Source organism: Anolis sagrei, chromosome 4 (assembly GCF_037176765.1).
Source record: "Anolis sagrei isolate rAnoSag1 chromosome 4, rAnoSag1.mat, whole genome shotgun sequence".
In the NCBI taxonomy this organism is placed as follows: Eukaryota; Metazoa; Chordata; class Lepidosauria; order Squamata; family Dactyloidae; genus Anolis; species Anolis sagrei.
Window position 1 is genome coordinate 235,649,153 of NC_090024.1, and position 20,455 is coordinate 235,669,607.

The 20,455-nt window shown below is 40.2% G+C and overlaps 1 protein-coding gene across 1 annotated transcript in view; it reads left to right on the forward strand.

Annotated features, from left to right (window-relative positions):
• COL20A1 (collagen type XX alpha 1 chain) overlaps window positions 1-20,455 on the forward strand; it is a 184,717-nt gene that overhangs the window by 98,410 nt on the left and 65,852 nt on the right. Inside the window, exons 22-25 of the mRNA XM_067468230.1 lie at window positions 947-985; window positions 4,547-4,685; window positions 16,626-16,768; window positions 19,553-19,662. Of these exons, the coding sequence (XP_067324331.1) occupies window positions 947-985; window positions 4,547-4,685; window positions 16,626-16,768; window positions 19,553-19,662 (431 nt within the window). The remainder of the gene's footprint in view (window positions 1-946; window positions 986-4,546; window positions 4,686-16,625; window positions 16,769-19,552; window positions 19,663-20,455) is intronic.

The following is a 20,455-nucleotide window of genomic DNA, read 5'->3' on the forward strand; positions in this document are numbered from 1 at the left end:
TTTCTTCTCCCATTCAGGACTGGTTCACACATACAAGCCTAGGTTAGGACTTTTGACAATAAGCGTATCCATCTTGTCTGCCTGTCACTCTGGCCATATCTCCATGCAAACCAAGGGTTAGCAAAGTGTTTGTATGTCTTCAAGACCCTTTCTGTTTGTTTTTTTTTAAAAAAAAACATTCCAAAATGTGCTCTAGGAAGTGAGGAGTCATTTCCCTATGTTTTGGAACCTACTTGGGCCTTTTCAGGATGTAAACTGGTGTAGGTCATTCCCTGTTGTAAAAAGGGGTCTTCTGGGCTTAAAATGATGCAGATCACCCACTCCCATAGGCAACATGCTTCCACACCCATTGAGGGCATTTGGGAACAAAAAGCCCCTTTTTTGTGGGGTTATGCCCCCTCCCCCCCAAGTCCTTATGTGGGACAATACGTCTCGCTTGCCTAGGTGTGGGCCAATTTCAGCCCTCCAGGTGTTTTGGACTTCAACTTTCACAATTCCTAACAGCGGGAGTTGACGTCTAAAACACCTGGAGAGCCAAAGATTGCCCATATCTGCCATAGCCTCTGACAGTTGTCCATCACTATATTAATAGATGCTCATCTGTGGATATAAATTACCATATGCATTTTCTTTTTCAACTATAAGTTGCCAGTCTAACTAAAAGCTAGTCCTGACTCTCATATTGTGTCAAAAATAAAAATGCAACAGCTTTAATGTCAACATTGTCCTCTGTATTGTTGTTTTTATTGCTTTTGTGATATCTTATACTGTTTAATGTTTTTTATCTATATTATGTTTTATGTATACTGATTTGTTGGAAACCGCCTTGAGTCGCCAATTGGCTGAGAAAGCGGTATACAAATACAGCAAATAAATAAATAAATAAATAAACTGTCATATTGTTTCAATATCCCCTTTTCTTCCCATGCTTTACATCATCCTGCAGACTGTCCCGTCCTTGACTCCACAGAAGGCTTTCTGCAAGGTAGGTAAACCTGTTGCCACTGTGCTTCTTAAGTATGAAAAAATAATATCCCTTTCTCTTTTGGATTTTGAAAGACTTGAGTACTGTCTGTAAGAATTAAAGCAAATGATAGACCCAACTGAATTGGCATTTTCTACTGACAACAGAGATGCTGATGGACAGAGGCATATACAGAGTATTCTTAAAGTAAATACACTGGTTTTGTTCTGGAGCCAGTTAGAAAACTCTGCCAAGGGGTTTCTAAGTGGCAAAAGCAGCTTCATGGTATTGAGATATAGTATTCAAGGACAAAATAAGAGGCAGGTGGAAGCTAAAGCCATTTTATGATTGGCTAGCCAGGCAGAGCTTTCCTCTCCCTGGAGTGACTATGCAGACAGAATGCATGAAGGAGTGAACTAGCATGATGACTGAGGGGGAAAAAACTATTTAGGCGTTCTTTGAAAGTATGTTTTAGTCTTCTGAAAGTTTTTTTATTGCATATCAAAAGGTCCATGGGGAAATATTAAACTCAGCCTTTTGCACAGGCACATAACACTAACCATGTGAGTCTATAAAAAAGTGGGAAGGATCAATGTTCATTGCCTTTCTAGATATAATCCTTTTCAACTTTCTGTCCAGTAAGAAAGAAACAAAAACAAAAAAGGATTTCACTAGCAGACTTGTCTAGTGCCTTAGCTGCACCCCTCTGACCTTTCCCACTTGATAGTAGTCTTAAATGTATATATAGTTTACATCTACAGTTCCTCCTTTTGCACGATAACATTAATAGCATTGGGTGCAAACTTTAATTGAGATGAGAAGATTGCAAAGCTGGGATCTTTTTGTTACATTTAATCCAGCAAGTGTTCTAATTCTCCAAAACGAGGATGGTCTCCCTTTCCCTGCAGACACACACTGTCTCTAAGATAAAAATCAGAACTGAGCAATAAAAAAAATAGACAATGTCGAGGAAATGAAACTGGTGGAAGCAGAATATTGATTAAACCCACTAAAAAAATAAATAAAACGCCATGTCCCCTTTACTATTTATATGGTTATCTCTCCCCCACTTGTTCCTTTCCTCTGCCCCCACCTTGGTCTCAGCAGCCCATAAATTCAGATAAGCAAAGGAGGGAAAATTGCTGATTGCAAAGACTTGAGAAAGTGACTCATCGGCCTGTAATGAGAAGCCAGGGAAGAAGGAGAAAGCTCCATGGATACAAATGAATTCTTCTTTTTTGGTCTCTCTGTGTGGGAAAATATGTATTCACCAAATCTTGCAGGTCAACCCTTAGCTTAGCAGTTTGAAGCAGATGGAAAGGGAAAGACATCAAAATGGAAACAAGCTTTGTAATTTATTCCCAGCGTATTCATTATAGCATGTCCGCTGATGCAATTCTGGAACAATTGGATGCCTCTTTATGGCTGATTCACCAAATCATTTAAGTGTAAGTGTTGTGGAAAAGCTGGTGCAGTTCTGTGGACTGCAAATTGGTCTTGCATCTGGTTCCTCAGTCCCACATCCTCCCCATTTCTCTAGTGATTGGCACGTGCCATTCTTTGGCTATTGTTCATATTATTATCATCCCACTCTTCTGCCACAGCTCATTTTATTATCCTAGTGACTCCAGGGGCAACTGTTTCATAGGTAAGGATTTGAAATATGCTTTCTTAATTTTCATTTTCTATCCACTTGAATTATCTTCTTATTGCTGCTGTGCCTGACCAGGCATTGAGAACAATGTGTGTTACTTTGAGTGGTGCAACCAGCAATCTAGTCCTGGTATCTCATATACCACAGTCTATAGTGCTGATCCATTCATCATTAGCCTCATACACAGAAGGTCTTATTGAGATAGGATGTATAGAAACTATATGGCATGGAGATTATTATTATTATTATTATTATTATTATTATTATTATTATTATTATTATCTTTATTTGTACCCCGCTAGCATCTCCCGAAGGACTCGATCCAGCTTACAAAGGCCAAGGCCTCAATAAAAATAACAACATAACAATACATATAGCATTATAAAGCAAGTCAAACATCAAGCAATAACAGTAAACAATAAAACAATACACCATGACATAATAAAACTAGGACCGGCCGAATGTAATGGGTACAGGTTAAAAAGTGCTGAGTATGACAGGTGGAATATAGGATTTTGGTGTAAGTGCAATGTGCAGACAGTCTTAAATCTCTGGTAAAGTGCTTCTGGGACATATTGCTGGAGTTTCCTATTCTGGAAAGGCACACCGGAACAGCCAGGTCTTAAAACTCTTCCTGAAGACTGCCAGTGTAGGGGCTTGTCTAATATCCTTGGGGAGGGTGTTCCAAAGTCGAGGGGCCACCACAGAAAAGGCCCTGCCCCTTGTCCCCACCAGACACGCCTGCGACGCAGGTGGGATCGCGAGCAGGGCCTCTCCGGATAAACAAAGAGAACACGTGGGTTCATAAACGGAGATGCGGTCACGCAGCTAGGCAGGTCCCAAACCGTTTAGGGCTTTGTAGGTAAGCACCTGCACCTTGAATTGGGACCGGAAAATGAACGGCAGCCAATGGAACTCCTTGAACAGGAGGGTTGACCTCTCTCTGTAAGGGGCACCAGTTAATATCCTGGCCGCTGCCCGTTGGACTAACTGAAATTTCCGAGCCATTTTCAAGGGCAGCCCCACGTAGAGCACATTACAGTAGTCCAATAATTCACAGAAACTATCAGGAAGCAGTGGTTTGTTTCTTCAGACACTCACGTGCCTCTGATATGTACACAATCATTCACCACTCTGACTCAGGGTACAGCCACACTGTAGAATTAATACATTTTGACAGCACTTTCACTGCTATATTTTAATGTTAGGCTGGTGAGGTACCTGCACTCTTTGGCAAAGAAGAGCAAAGATGAGAAGACTAGTGAAATTGATAGAGAAAACTTGTAAAATTATAACTCCTTTGATTTCATAGCAGCAAGTCATGGGAGTTAAAGTGATGTCAAACTGCATTAATTTTACTGATGAACCCAAAATTTCATGAGTTCCCTGGATACTCTTGCTTCTGAAGTACAATAGAATCATAGAGTTGGAAGAAATCTCATGGGCCATAGAGTCCAACCCTCTGCCAAGAAGCAGGACAATCGCGTTCAAAGCACCCCCAACAGATGGCCATCCAGCCTCTGTTTAAAAGCCTCCATAGAAGGAGCCTCCACCACACTTCAGGGTAGAGAGTTCCACTGCTGAACAACTCTCGCAGTCAGAAAGTTCTTCCTAATGTTAAGGTGGAATCCCCTTTCCTGTAGTTTGAAGCCATTGCTCCGCATCCTAGTCTCCAGGACAGCAGAAAACAAACTTGCAGTACAGTTTAAAAACTGAAAATAGGTGATTCATCCCTTTACATACACACACTCCTTCTTCCTCTACTTTTTTCTCTCTGCCCATTTTAGCCTTGTTTGATTTCTCTATTCTCTTACAAATCAAGGGAGAGATCATTCCTGCAGACATTGAAATTAGATAAACCTGGTAGCCACATCTATCCCATTGCCCACTCTGGTTTTATACCATGTCCTGTTTCCTGCTTTCTCTAGGTTTCAACATGATGGAGGCATTTGGGTTGATGGAGAAGGAGTATGCTTCCATCAAGGGGGTAGCTATGGAACCCTACATCTTCCTGGGCACTCACACATATACTCTCTTCAGAGATATCCAGCTAACCCAGAAAACAAGGTAACATGTGAAACCATATCTGAAGATTCTTGACTATAAGATTTTGATGTCAAAATCCAGCTGTTGTACAAGAGCAGTGGTTCTCAACCTGTGGGTCCCCAGATGTTTTGGCCTTCAACTCCCAGAAATCCTAACAGCTGGTAAACTGACTGGGGTTTCTGGGAGTTGTAGGCCAATATACCTGGGGGCCCACAAGTTAAGAACCACTGATATAGAGACATGGAAGAGCAGTTCCTTGCTGTTAATGTTACCCAGTGTTTATAGTACTTTATTACATTCCTTGTTGCTATTCTCTATGAATACAAATACCAATGGATACTCCACCACAGCATCAGAAGAACTGCAAGACCAAGAAGAAGTCAATAGAGTAAAGGCAAAGATCCACCCAGAGGAAAAGTGTTCTTACCATACACCAAGGAAATCACTGACTTCATAGGGAAGCTGATGAAGAAGCATAACCTTCAAATTATCTACAGCCCCACTAAGAAAATCCAATGAATGCTATATTCAGCAAAGGACAAGAGGGATCCTCTCAACTGTGCAGCCGTGGACAAGTCTACATAGGGACCAACAAATGCAGCATCACCCAGACATGAATCAAGGAACACGAAAGACACTGTAGAATAACTGAGAAGTCAGCCATAGCAGAGCACCCAGTAATCCAACCTGACACAGCATATTATTTGAGAACACAGATATGCTGGACCACTCTAACAACCACCATGTTAGACTACACAGAAGCCACTCAAATCTACAAGCATGTGGACAATTTCAACAAAAAGGAGGAAACTATGACAATGAACAAAATTTGGCTACCAGTATTTTAAAAAACCCTCTAAAATCAGGACTGTAAATAAAGAACAATACTCAGAAAACAGGGAATTCCAGACAGGAAACAACCAGGGCCAGCTAACACCTCCAAACAAAGGATTTCCCCATGCAGGAAGCAGCCAGGCTTTGAAGCTGCAAGGCTATTTAATGCTAATCATTGTGGCCAATTGCAACAATCACACTTGGCTCACTTGGCTCAACCAAACACCCTGGACATTCCAGAGAAATATAAAAATCTCACTTGTCAAGTTTCCAACACACCTCACAACCTTTGTGGATACCTGCCATAGATGTGGGTGAAACATCAGAAGAGAATGCATCTGGAACATTGCCTTACAGCCCAGAAAATGCACAGCAACTCAATATAAATACCCATACAAAATATTCTTTTCAGAATAAATGCTGTAAATGATAACAAGAAAATAACTATATGGATATCATTCTCACTTGTTACATGACTAGTAAAATGTAACTTTCTTGCCCAAAGTGTAACTCATTGCAAAAAAGAGTGATGCAGATTGAACATTCCTTATCTAGAATTCCAAAATCTCAACTACTGCAAACTCCAAAATTGTCTAGATGCGTGGCTGAGATAGTGACACTTTTGTTTTGGTTCAGTTTGTACAGAATTTACTTCACACACACAATTATTAAAACCACTGTATAAAATTGTCTTCAGGCTATGTATATCAGTTGTATACAGATCATAATTAGACTTCAGTTCCATCCCCAATGTATGTTATTATATACATATATGGAAACATGGGTATTCCAAAATCTGGAAAAAAAAACCCCTCTAAAATCCCAAATTATGATCTGTATACAACTATATACAACTTCTAGTCCCAAGTGTTTTGAATATGGGTTGCTCAACCTGTAATTCTAACTTGCTGCTTCCAGACTCTGGTAATGATGTCACTCTTGTGTTATATAATTCTGGAATCACATAGGTTCCTACGAGGAAAGAGCACTGAGGATAAATGAGGCCAAGGCAAATGAGGGCAAAAAAAGTGGGGAAATGGCAAAGGGAAGACACAACAGCAAGAAGAGCAAAGGAGCCATGGACAAAGGCCTTGATAAAATGCAAAGATTCGGTGATTTGTTTAACTCTGGTGAAATATGCTAACTTTTAAGCAAATGTCAAAATTAGAATATTCAAAGGAGCTCTGAAGCTCTTGTAAGAGTGACTAATTTCAAAGGGAAGGTCATTATTGGGCAGATCTAACATGTGGTTCTTGAAAATGTTACATATTAGAATTGTTGTGATGTGTTTTGAATATTTTAAAGCATAGATATCCTAGGGCTGTGCTGCTGCCTCACCTGAAATGAATCAGGCTGATCTGGAACAGCTTAATTCAGATCCAAAGTGGGGCAGATACATTGGGATGGTGTACGCCAGTGGTTCTCAACCTGGGGTCCCCAGATGTTTTTGGCCTTCAATTCCCAGAAACCCTAACAGCTGGTAAACTGGCTGGGATTTCTGGGAGTTGTAGGCCAAAAGCATCTGGGGACCCCAGGTTGAGAACCACTGGTGTACGCCATGATGAACCAACATGGTGTGGTGGTTTGATTGAACAATGACATTTAGAAATACAGAGAAATTGGGCAAGCAAGGTCATGAAGGACTTATCCCATACATGAAGTGGGAACATTATATTACTGTGGCATTTAGTGCTGTAGCATTACAAAGCACATTGTTCTGTTTGTCATTCCTTATTTATTTATTTACAGTATTTATATCCCATCCTATTCACCCTGAAGGGGACTCATTGCAGCCTTACAAAAGGCAACAATTCAATGCCATATCAACAACAAATATAAATGAAACATATACATTAAAACATAAATTTAAGATCCATATAAAAATTAAAACACATTATTAAAATCATGCAATCTGAGATCATGGTCAAAAAAACTGTTCCACATTGCACATTTTCCATCTTCACTTGTTTCACTGCACTATTGGTCAAAGGCTTGGTCCCAGAGCCATGTTTTTACTTTCTTTCTGAAAGTCTGGGAGCTGATCTGATTTTGCTGGGGAGGGAGTTCCATAGTTAAGGGGCCACCACTGAAAAGACCCAGTCCCTCGTCCCTACCAATCGCTCCTATGAAGGAGGTGGGACAGAGAGCTGGGACTCTCCAGATGATCTTAACTGCTGAATTGGTTCATATAGGGAGGTGCATTATCCCATGTTTTTTCTTGCCTTTTCTCCTGAAATCATCCGTTTTCAGATTTATCACACAAGCGAGTGCAATTCCCGCCCACTCCATTTTTTGTAAAAGAAGACCTTGAACAAAATCCCGCTGGGGAGCATACTTGGCTTTCCTCTTTCTTCGGTCCTGCTGCTTTGGAGTAGACTTGGGGCACTCATCTTAAAGATACACCACTCTGGGAATACTGGGCTTTCCTCCCAATCTCAGTACTCTCCATTCCAGAAATCTGAAACTTAAATAGCGAACAGTATAGACATTCAAAACAAAGATATTTTGAAATTTCAGAATTTCAAATTATCACATTACTTTGAAACAATTACCATGCCAGGCTCATGAAACAGGACCTTCCCTTACTTCACAACACTGAAGCAATTCAATACGAGTAATACGACAGCTCCGATCCCACACTTTTTTGGTGTTTTTTTTTCAATTATAGATCGTTTCCTGAATTCAGAAGATGATCTTTGATCATCTTTCTTCCCTGTTTTCAAGGACTTTTGAGACACTTCCCTAATGATTTTTGACAAGAAGTCCCCCTGCCTCATGGGAAGGGCTCTGTCATATGTTTCTGTTTTCAAAGTGTCTAGAAAGGGGAGAGTGTTGTTGTTTATTCATTCAGTCACTTCTGAATCTTCATTACCCCCCCCCCCCACCAGCCCCCAACACAGCTCCCTGTTGGCTGTTGCCACCCCCAGCTCCTTCAAGGTCAAGCCAGTCACTTCAAGGATGCCATCCATCCATCTTGTCCTTGGTCGGCCCCTCTTCCCTTTTCCTTACATTTTCCCCAGCATCATTGTCTTCTCTAAACTTTCTTGTCTTCTCATTATGTGGCCAAAGTACTTAATAGTTGCTTCTAATATCCTTTCCTCCAGTGAGTAGTCAGGCTTTATTTCCTGGAGTATGGACTGGTTGGATCTTCTTGCGGTCCAAGGCACTCTCAAAAATTTCCTCTAGCACCACAGTTCAAAAGTGTCTTCCTTTTCTCAGCCTTCCTTATGGTCCAGCTCTCACATCCATAGGTTACTTACTGGGAATACCATTGCTTTAACCATGCAGATCTTCATTGCCAGTGTGATGTCTCTACCCTTCTCTCATTTATTGAGATGGGGAGGGTGGGTTGGATGAAGTCTGAAGACAATACAAACATAACAAATCCAGGAGTTGATATCCAAGGGGGGTTGAGTGAGAACAGTCTTGTTTGGGTGAGCCTTGTATTATACAGAGGTGTTGCTTATTTGTAATTATCTTGATATAGAGTTCCATATATCCATAAGTGCTTTGGAATGAAAACTGAGTCATGAAATATACCTAGCTAGAATAGTGACATTTATTATAAGCAGTGTATGTGTGCCTCTCACCCTTGTTTTGGTATGCAGAGTCCCTCCTCAGCATTTCTGTTTTCACTCTCTTTACTCACTGTATCATTAACCATCCATCTAGCGGGCCATCTGATAAGAGAGACAGAGCTCTGTCACATGTAATTTGTTGGTGACACACTTAAATTTTAATAAGATCCTGGATGCTTTTCCCTCCTCCTCTTTCTTCGTTTTGCTTTGGAAGGAGTAATCAAACTTACACCCCATTTTTAGAAGAAGTCATTGCTGGGAGGTATTTGTGACCTTTGCCTTTGACATGGTCATCAAGCTAGATGAGATGTTAATTGCCGAGTTGCATGGTTGCAATTATGATGAAGATTTTGGAAATCCCAAAATAGCAGCTGTGGGGTTTGTGGCTATCATCAAGGTTAGTCTCATAGAACATGGGAAGGACACTAATGCTGTCCATGAAATCATACAATTGAAAGATACCACAAGGGGCGTCCAGTCCATTGCCTGCCATGCAGGAACACACTATCAAAGCACTTCCAACAGATGACCATCCAGCTTCTGCTTAAGTATTTCCAGAGAAGGAGACTCCTCAATGCTCCAAGGCAGCAGATTTAACTGCTGAACTTCTCTCACCACCAGGAAGCTCTTCATAAAGTTCATCAGTTTTCTTTTTTCATGAAAATATATTTAGATCTAAAATTATACATTATTTGTCTGGCATTATTGAACCAAGATATGCATATCAAGGATCTGAGGGCCCTTCCAGACAGGTCCTATATCCCAGAATCTAATCCCAGATTTTTTGTTCATCCTAGATTATCTGACAGTCATATAATCAGATCAGATCCTGGGATATAGGGCCTGTCTGGAATAGCCCTGAGAACTGCATGAACCCATTTAGAACCCTGTTCTAACCTGATGATAATTCAGGAAATGTGAATTAACATAATTCTTTTTAAAAATACAAATGTGCCATCTTTAGCATCTAGTACTGTCCAGAAAAAAAAAACCTTGGTATCAGCAGAGTTCTTGGTTCTTCCTCTCTTTATTTCACTGTCTGTGAGTTCTGTTATCATCCAGCCCCATTTTCTTCACTTTCTTGCCTAGACCATTTACCCAAATCTGTTATCTGGAGTTCAAGAATTGTGTATTTTCTTGTTAGGCCAGCTATGTGTTTCATAGCTCTACCCTGTTTGGGACTGCATCATTTTTTGGGGGGAGTGAGGGGCTTCTATCAGATGAAGTTTCTTCCTGATGAATTCATCATTAGCATTGCCAAGGGAATTTCAGCTAGGCTCTGTAATTGCTGGGACGCATTTATTTGTCTATTTGGCAGTCTATGGTGATTGGCAATTAGGGTGGATATGTTAGCAAAACTTTAATGCAGTCTTTCTCAACCTGGGGGTCAGAACCCTGGGGGGGGGGGAAACAGTGTGTCAGAGGGGTCGCCAAAGATCATCAGAAAACACAGTATTTTGTGTTGGTCATTTGGGTTCTGTGTGGGAAGTTTGGCCCAATTTTGTCGTTGGTGGGGTTCAGAAAGATCTTCAATTATAAGTGAACTATAAATCCCAGCAGCTACAACTCCCAAATGTCAAGTTCTATTTTCCCCAGACACCATCAATGTTCACATTTGGGCATATTGAGTTTTCGCGCCAAGTTTGGTCCAGATCCATCATTGTTTGAGTTCACTGTGCTCTCGGGATGTAGGTGAACTACAATTCCAGAACTCAAGGTCAATGCCCACCAAATTCTTCCAGTATTTTCTGTTGGTCACGGGAGTTCTGTGTGCCATATTTGGTTCAATTCCATCATTGGTGGAGTTCAGAATGATATTTGATTGTAGGTGAACTATAAATCCCAGCAACTACAACTCCCAAATAGCAAAATCAATCCCCCACCAACCCCACGAGTATTCAAATTTGGGTGTATCGTGTATTTTTGCCAAATTTGGTCCAGTGAATGAAAATAAATACTTCATATCAGATATTTACATTACGATTCATAACAGTAGCAAAATTACAGTTATGGAATAGCAACAAAAATAATATTATGGTTGGGAGGTCACCACAACATGAGGAACTGTATTAAGGGGTCGTGGTATTAGGAAGGTTGAGAACCACTGCTTTAATGCATGCTATCTTGACATTCATTCCATCATATATCCATTCTAGCCTGTCTCTACCTTAATCTGCAGAATTTGTGACAGGATGGTTCTTTACACAAAGTTTATTTTAATACAACAGATGACATTCTGTATCATTGAAGTTTTACCATCGTAGCTGAATCTGATGATGCCGCCCTCTGAAAACCTGTTGTTTTTGCCTGAGAGCATCCCAACTGAAACATCTCCAAGGTACTAGGGATCAGGGTGCAAGGAAATGACATCAGCAGCTCTCTCTTAATCATGGGCACATTGGGAACAGGAAGCTGGAGAGATCCTTTGAGGTCCTATCACAATGGCCTGGGTTAAGGCACTCTGCAACCAGGAGGGAGCAATTCTCAGCACTCCCATCTCCAGCACCCCAGAAATGCCTCCGTCGGGGTAATGTCAGACTGAAATCATAAGTTTGGGGGTCCACGTTTGGTCACTAACAACCATTAAAATGAATCCATAACACTTATGAGGTCATAAGTCCAGGTTATGATCTTGTATGTGCTGAACGGGAAGCCAGCTGCTGTTTTCTATTAAAAGATGTACTTTAGAATGTATTTTCATACATTTAAGCTGCCAAGAACTGTGTCACAACATTCAGAGGTGGTGCAGAATGTGGCAATAGTGAAATTCAATCTGTGTGTTTGTCCAGGAGGGTGGCACACTTCCATATATATTAGAATTCATGAAGACTGAATTCTTGAAGCATCCTAGTTAGAAATCAAACCTGGTAAAATGTGTGTGTGCATGTATGTGTGTGTGTGTATACACATACCTTTTTACTATAGTCCTGTACAATGCAAATTTCCAAATGCAAAATGTCTTCTATCCACGCCAATTCCTGAATGGTGTGGATCAGCAAAATCTGCATTCTCCCAGAATCCATTGTAGTAAATTCCTTACTCGTCCATAGATGTGAGTCCTCTAAAATTTGCCACAGACATTTCTCAGATAGGGATTTTGGTGTGAGAAAACTTTGATTTTCACAGATGTTGTGTAACAAGTCATTTCCTACATATGATAACCCTAAGGTGAACCTATCACAGATTTGTTCAGAACAGATTGGTCGTTATTCTATAAAAAAATTCTACCTGAGGTTTGAATTTTGGCAAAAAAATGGCAAAGAGATTTGGCAAAAGTTCTAGCCACAAAGCTACAAACCAATACTGGTCTTGCTACACACTATATCAAGGACTCAGCCCACTTCATAGAAAGAAAATCAGCAACCTCAAGCTTAGCACCAATGACAAACTGATCAGCTTTGATGTGGTGTCTATATTTACCAAGGTCCCAGGTGGCGCAGTGGGTTAAACCCCGGTGGCGCAGTGATAGCTCCCTCTATCAGCTCCAGCTCCTCATGTGGGGACACGAGAGAAGCCTCCCACAAGGATGATAAAAAAACATCAAATCATCCAGGTGTCCCCTGGGCAACGTCCTTGCAGATGGCCAATTCTCTCATACCAGAAGCGACTTGCAGTTTTTTATCCTGATACGATAAAAAATAAAATAAATTTAAAAAGGTCCCAGTAGCAGGCACCATCACACTAATCAACCAGAATTTCCCAGAAGACATCACAGTCCTGTTTCACCATTGCCTCATCACAAGCAACTTCCAGTGGGACAATGAATTCTATGAACAGAAAGATGGAGTAGCCAAATAGCAAATTTCTACATGGAACACTTTCAAAAGCGAGCTCTGGGTGCAACAACAACAACAACAACAACAACAACAACAACAAAGCCCACTACATGGTTCAGATATGTTGATGACACCTTTACCATTTGGAGCTATGGAGAAGAAGAAGAACTAAGCAAGTTCCTGGACCAGATCAGCAGCATCCACCCAAACATCCAATTCACCATGGAAAAAGAAAATGAAGAAAAACTGCTATTTCTAAATGTTCTAGTCATCTGCAAACCCAATCAACAATTGGGTCACACAGTTTACAGAAAACCCACACACACTGATAGATAGCTACATAAAAACTCCAACTATCATCCAAGTCAAAAAAGGAGCACAATGAAAGCCCTGGCAGAGTGTGCAAAAAGAATATGTGAACCCCACCTCCTCCAAGGTGAAATGAACCATCTAAACTGGGCTCTACAGGCCAATGGAGACTCCACCTCAGACATCAGAAGAGCTGCAAGACCAAGAACAAGCCACGAGAGTCAAGATGAAGATCCACCCAGAGGAAAAGTGTTCCTGCCATATATTAAGGGAATCACTGACCAGATGGGGAAGCTGATGAAGAAACACAACATACAAACTATCTACAGACCCACTAAGAAAATCCAACAAATGCTACATTCAGCAAAGGACAAGAGGGATCCTCTCACCTCTGCAGGAGTTTGCCATGCAGCTGTGGACAATCTGCATAGGGACCACCAAATGCAGCACCGTAACTTGATTCCAAGTGCATGAAAGGCACTGCAGACTACTTCAACCAGAGAAGTCAGTTGTAGCAGAGCACCTGGTGAACCAACCTGGACCTAGCTTATTATTTGAGAACACAGAAATGCTGTATCACTCTAACAACAACCATGTCAGAAGAAACAAGCGGACAATTTCAACAGAAAGGAGGAAACCATGAAAATGAACAAAATCTGGAAGGAGCTTTTTGAAAGCGTGCATGGAGATTCATATCATGCTAAGATTGCCCCAGTTTTGTGGTGTTATGCAAGTTCTACAGATCTCAGTTAATGACTTTGGAACATGACTTTGGTTGTTGAGTAGCTACCCGCACTTGTCTTCATAATCCGGGGTTTATAATGGCCCGGCATGTATTCCATCTGATTCTATTATTGACTACAGCTTTGCAAATCAAGACAAAATGGATTATTAAGAGGCAGCTATAACTTCCTTTTTAAGTTTAATTGCTGAAACATAGGGATAATTTTAATCTTGTTTAAAGAAGTAAAGCTTCTTAGCATCGAATTGGGAGATTCCACAGAGTATATTTTGTCAAAATGTACAGAGAGCCAAATTGGTTGTTCTTAGAGCCAGTATATAGGTGTGTGTGTGTGTGCGTGCGTGCTGTGTGTGAGAGTGCATTATTCACCATTTCAAGGGCATGAAGCCATTGGAAAGGAAAAAAGACTTCAAATGAAAAAAGTCTTTGGTCATATTGTCTTGAAATTAAGGGCTCAGAGTCAACCATTTCGGGTCAATGCAGTTTGAGTATTCAACTAGGGCTTTGGGAAACTGCGGTTCGACCCTAAAAGCCTGCTAGGTTAACTTGGGCAAGTCGTGTAATCTCAGCTTCAGAGGAAGGCAGCGGTAAACTTCCTCATACATCTTGCCAAGAAAACTCTAGAAGATGGTGCTGTAACTGAACTGGAAGAGTCAAAGTAATGTAACAATAACAACCAACATTTTGCCAAGGTTCAGATGGCTTTCAACAAATAAGAACTAATAATCCCTGATTCTGATAACATGTTTTTAATTGATCACAAAATCATAGAACCTTAAAGTTGGCAAGGACTAAAAGAACGATCTAATCCAGAGTTTCTTAACCTGGGGTTCAGGACCCCTGGGGAGGGGGATGCAAGGGGATTTCAGAGGGGTCGCCAAAGACCACCAAAAAACCTATATTCCTGATGGTCTTAGGAGTCCCTTTGCAGAGAAGGCTGAAGATCTCTCCACCTGTCTTTCTCTTCCTTTTTGGAAAGAGAGGGTGAATCCTCCCACCAAAAGCTCTCCTCCGCAGCCTCTCAGCCAAGGGGAGGACTATTTCTGAGACTCCAAGTGGGGAGTGGAGAGCTAGGTGCATGGCGAAGCTAGAGGGAGGCTGATGCCATCAAGTTCCTTCAAGTCATGGAGGTTCTATGTGAGAAGTTTGGCCCAATTCTGTTGTTAATGGGGTTCAGAATGCTCTTTGATTATAGGTGAACTATAAATCCCAGCAGCTACAAATCCCAAATGGCAAAATCAATTCCCCCTAGCCCCACCAGTATTCAGATTTGGACTTATCAGGTATTTGTGCCAAATTTGGTCCAGTGAAGGAAAATGCATCCTGCATATCAGATATTTACATTATGATTCATATCAGTGGCAAAATTACAGTTATGAAGTAGCAACGAAAATAATTTTATGGTTGGGGGTGACCACAACATGAGGAACTGTATTAAGGGGTTGCAGCATTAAGAAGGTTGAGAACCATTGCTCTTAGAGTATGGTGCTGTAACTGAACTGGAAGAGTCAGACTAATATAACAACAACCAACATTTGGCCAAGGTTCTGATGGCTTTCAACAAATAAGCCCTAATGATCTCTGATTCTGATGACATGTTTTTAATTGATCACAAAATCATCAAATCCAAACCATACACAGCTAAAGCATGCCTTGAAAATGTTGTTGAACCACTCTTTAAAAATTCCAAGGTAGAAGTTTCCACCTATTCCTCTGAGGCTATTTCTGTGTCATACAATGCTTACATTTAAAAGTTCTTCCTAGTGTTTAGGTGGATTTTCTTCTAATTTGGTTCATCTTCTGACCTCTGTAGTAGCAGAAAACAAGTTTGTTTCATCTTCCAAATGATACCCATCCAAGTATTTAAAAGGGCTATCCTATCACCTCTAAGTCTTCTCTTCTCCAAGCTAAACACACGTCATTGCTCATTTTCATAACTCTGTCTTATTGTCTGATTGATTAATTAATCAAAAGATTTATGTCCCATCAATCACTCTGATGTCCCTGCCTTTCAATATGCTTAGCACATCCTGATGAGACAACAGTAAGTCATAAAAAATAGACAGTGTCGTCATATCAGTGGTTGATATTGAAATAACATTGGATGCCAGGTGGAAAATATTTACTGAACATACTCACAGACAGCATGAGTTTTCAAGTAAGGTTTAAGGTTGTTAAGAGTGTTGGATCTGGAGGATGCTGAATTGGAAAAGGCAAGTGCAGATCAGAATTTGGAAGGAAATAGTTATGGAAATCTAGTTGCTTACATTCAGTTCTTTCTTTCTTTCTTTCTTTTTTGAATTAACTAAGATGCATTTGAATAGTAATTTAATGAGAAGGATGTTATACTTCTGGTTTTGAAGTTGTTTTTGGTTACTTGAATGTGGCTTCACTAGAAGTAGAAGGAATATCACCTGGTTCAGGTTCTGCCTTATACTATGCTTGATCTGTCAATGTTTATCTGGGGGGACAGTTCGGAAACTCTGGAGGGGTCCATCAGATGCATTAAAAAGATCAAAGCCACACCTGCTGTATCGTAACTTTGAAAGTTATGATTATAATTAAGCTGCATTCAGAACTGAACTACTTTAAAACATGGAACTAATGACTTTTAACATTGCTTTCCAAGTACAAAGTTGGTATAAAGCAGCTTCAATTTTCCTACAAAATTCATTTGAATCCTTTTTAATTAGGGGCCTTTGTTTCTAATTTATTTTCCCAGTGAAGTATTTCACTTTGGATTTCCTGCTGAATATACCATCACTTTCCTCCTCCGCCTCCTGCCAGAAAGCCCCAGGGAAACCTTTGCTGTGTGGCAGATAACAGATGAGGATTTCCAGCCTCTCCTTGGCATCATCCTTGACCGTAAGTAGGTTCAAAGAACATACAGTGATTGTCCCCAAGGAAAAAGGCCTTTGTGATGACTTCCATTTGACCTGGCATCAAATTTGGTTTCTTTTCTTTGCCAGTAGACCAATATTTTCTTTATAGAAGCTGGACATGATAACCTTGCGGACTTTTAGAATTTGATTACTCCAGTCATCTCTCTCCCTCCAACCAGATGTTCATGGCTGTTGGAAAAAGTTGATTAGGTTGGAAGAGGCTGAGAAGAACTAGCCTGTCAACATTTGGAGGGCAACATGTTTTCCAGTCTTCTTCTCATGGAATTTAGTCACAGGTTGTTGTTGGTGTGTGTGAGAGAGTATATATACACACACTGGTGTATGGATATGTAGAGTGGGTCTTTGGCATTCTCTGGGGCTTGGTTCCAGGATACCATAATCCATGGCTGTTCAAGTCACATGGCAGACAATAGTGACATTGACTGTTTCAGAAGGAGGTGAACTCTCCTTCTTTGGGGGTGTTCAGAGAGAATTTGGATGTATAGCTCTCTGAGTGTTTTAGCAGTGGATTCCTGCACTGGAAGAACCAGATGGCCATTCAGTTGTTTCCATAATAATAATAATCATAATCATAATCATCATAATCATCATCATCATCATCAGCAGCAGCAGCAGCAGCATAACAGTATTACCTGCCTCTCCTTGTGGCTCAAGATGGGGTACAACATGATAAAACAGATATAACAAATATACACAGGTAAAATGCCAATTAAATTTACCAATAAAATGCAGGTTTAAATTCACAAGTCAAAATTGACTGGCTAGCTCTGATGGAAGAGATGGATATTCAGTTGCATCTTAAATTCGGACAGTGGATTTAGTTGTCAGATCTCTTCTGGCAGGTCTTCTTTTGGGACAGTCAATGAAAAGGTCCTCTGGGTGACAGATGCCACTCAAGTTTTGGATGGTTGGAGTCACCATTTCCCAGAGGACCTCCGTGTCCAAAGGAGCAGATTGTATGGGAGAAAGTCATTCTGTAAGTAATGTGGACCAAAACCATGTAAGACTTTAAAGGTCAAAGCTAACACTTTGTACTTTGCCCAAAACTAACTGGCACCCAATGGAGTGACTGTAGTGTAGGGGTAATATGCTCCCTCCTAGATGTTCCTGTAACTAGTCTGGTTGCCGTGTTTTGTATTAATTGGAGTTTCCGAACTTGGTGCAGAGGAAGCCCAGTGTAAAGTGCATAACCGAAGTCCAACCTTGAGCAGCAAGAGGTATTTCCCATTGTCTTCTACTTGATGATGTTAATAATAGAAATAAAAGTGGAACTTTCTTCATGCGAAGCATGTGCTCTGTTATGGTTCCCCTGTTCAATATCTTTATAAATGACTTTGATGATGGAATAGAGGGTATACTTATCATGCTTATCCTGTCATCCAGGAAGGGAAATTTCTCACACTTTCTGACAGTGCAGCAATTAAATTGGATGGATTATTGCTGACACCCATTGGGAATGGGAAAATCAAGAATTACCATCCCTACTGTGGTAGCCTTAGTGTTGCAGCTCAGCCACCTGTTTGATCCCTTTTCACCCAGACACCACACAGTTCAACAATAATAATGAAATTAAGAAAAAGTATATTAAAAGCAACAGCTTCAAAATAATTTAAAATAAGCGAACTAAGCATGCAAGAAAGTAAAATCAAAGGCCAGGTAGTAAAAGCAATATCCAATTTAAATTTGTGAGCTTGATATCAAGAGCTTTGCAAAAGGCAAAGAGCAAATCTGAACATGAATCCAAAAATCACAGAAGGGAGAACAAAAAACTGGAATCCCAAGGTGATGGCACTCATAACATTACTATAATTTCAAAGGCTCGAACACTTGACTATAATCCCAAAGGCTTGAAAGCTTGAAACAAGATTTGTAATCCAAACAGGAGACATGAAACTTAAACAGGAAAACAAAAATTAAAAAAACCCAGAACTCCTGACTTGGAGTTTCATTGACAGGCAACTTGATACATGAAATTCCGATATTGATCTCCACAAAGAACACAGCCTCAGATTCCTTAAGAAGTCCTCCTCTTACCTAAACATCATTCTTTCCCATATCTGGGCTCCCTTTGTTTGTCTTTCAGTCTCTGAGAACAACAAATCTGTCTCTGCTTCGCACCCTCCCATCTGAGCAATAAATGCTGGGTTATCAGTAACCCTCTGGTCTCCTCCACATTCCTTTCACAGTCAGTCCCTGGAAGATTTTCATGAGAGACACAGTCTGTTTCCCCAACAAAATATCTATTCAAAACATCTTGAAAAACACTTTCGCTTTCCCCCACAGAAGTAACAGGCTCCAACAAACAATCCTCGACCTCATCCTCAGAGGCTTCCCAGGTCTCAACACTAACTAAAACAACACCACTTTCCCAAGTTCTGGTATATATGTCTCCAATATAACTACATGCATAAATATTTTTCCAATAGGTCATTGTGTAAAGTGGTACTCCTATTTTCACCTATTTTTCTATTCCACTCCAGCTATGAGCACATGAAGAGGAATATATGTTGTAAGTTGTGTATCTTAAAAACGAGAACTGACAGGGGAAAACTGGTGTCATTTTTAAAATCAGCAAATCAAATATACCCGGAAACAGATCTAATATTTGAGGCTTCAAAATGTGTGTTAGCCAATGTTATCTCTCTGGATATAGAGCCTTGAATCTGCAATTAGTAAACAATGGTACATCATGCCTGTATTATTGCCTTTAAAACAATGTTTTTATTTCTCCCTTTTCTTCACATAGCAAACAAAAAAACCTTGATATTCTTTCATCGGGATTATGAAGCGGATGTAGAGGAAATCGTCTTTGACCAACCAGAAGTCAAGAAAATATTCTATGGAAGTTTTCACAAGGTCCTTACAAAATAGAGGAGAAATCGAAATACACAGGATGATTCAAATACCTTGCTTTTGGTTTGAATTTTCTGGAGGATGTTACTAGGAAAAGTTTTAGGATTTTTGCTAACCTGTTAGTGTTTGCGTGTGTTGAAACATTAACTAATTTAGTATGTGTATGTGGAAGTGGAGGTTGTTCCAGCATAATGATGAATTGCTAGTACATTTCCTGTCTGTATGGGCTAATCTATTCAAATGTATGCATAAATGTATCCAAGAATACATGCAGTAAGGAAACATGAAGTCTCCAAAGAGAAAATAATAACAACAATCCAGTGACTAAGGTATTAAAAATGATCTACAAATTAAACTGACATAAGTAGTTGGACCCATAAAGCTCCTTACACTGAATGAGATCATGGTTCCATCAAATGCCAGAAGCTTTGCAAGATTTGACGCCAAGATCTTTCTCAGCTCTGTTATTTAAGTTATTTTTAAATCAGAGGGATCACAGTGAGTCTGGGACTTGTTGCAAGTGTAGTACGTGCTCCGTTCATCGTACATGCATGAGGCAGTTTAATTTATATGAAATAAATATCCTTCCTTCATTCATGAACTTTGAGATTGCCAGCTGAGTTAGGTAAACTGTATCAACCATTTTGCGAAACATAAGGTGGGAGTGAAGCCATTTAATTGGATTTCATGTATCTGGATAAATAATAACCCAGATACATGGCAATGGCAGATCTTGGAAAGGTTATTTTTTGGGAATATTATGTATTATTTATTTGCGGTATTTATATACTGCCCT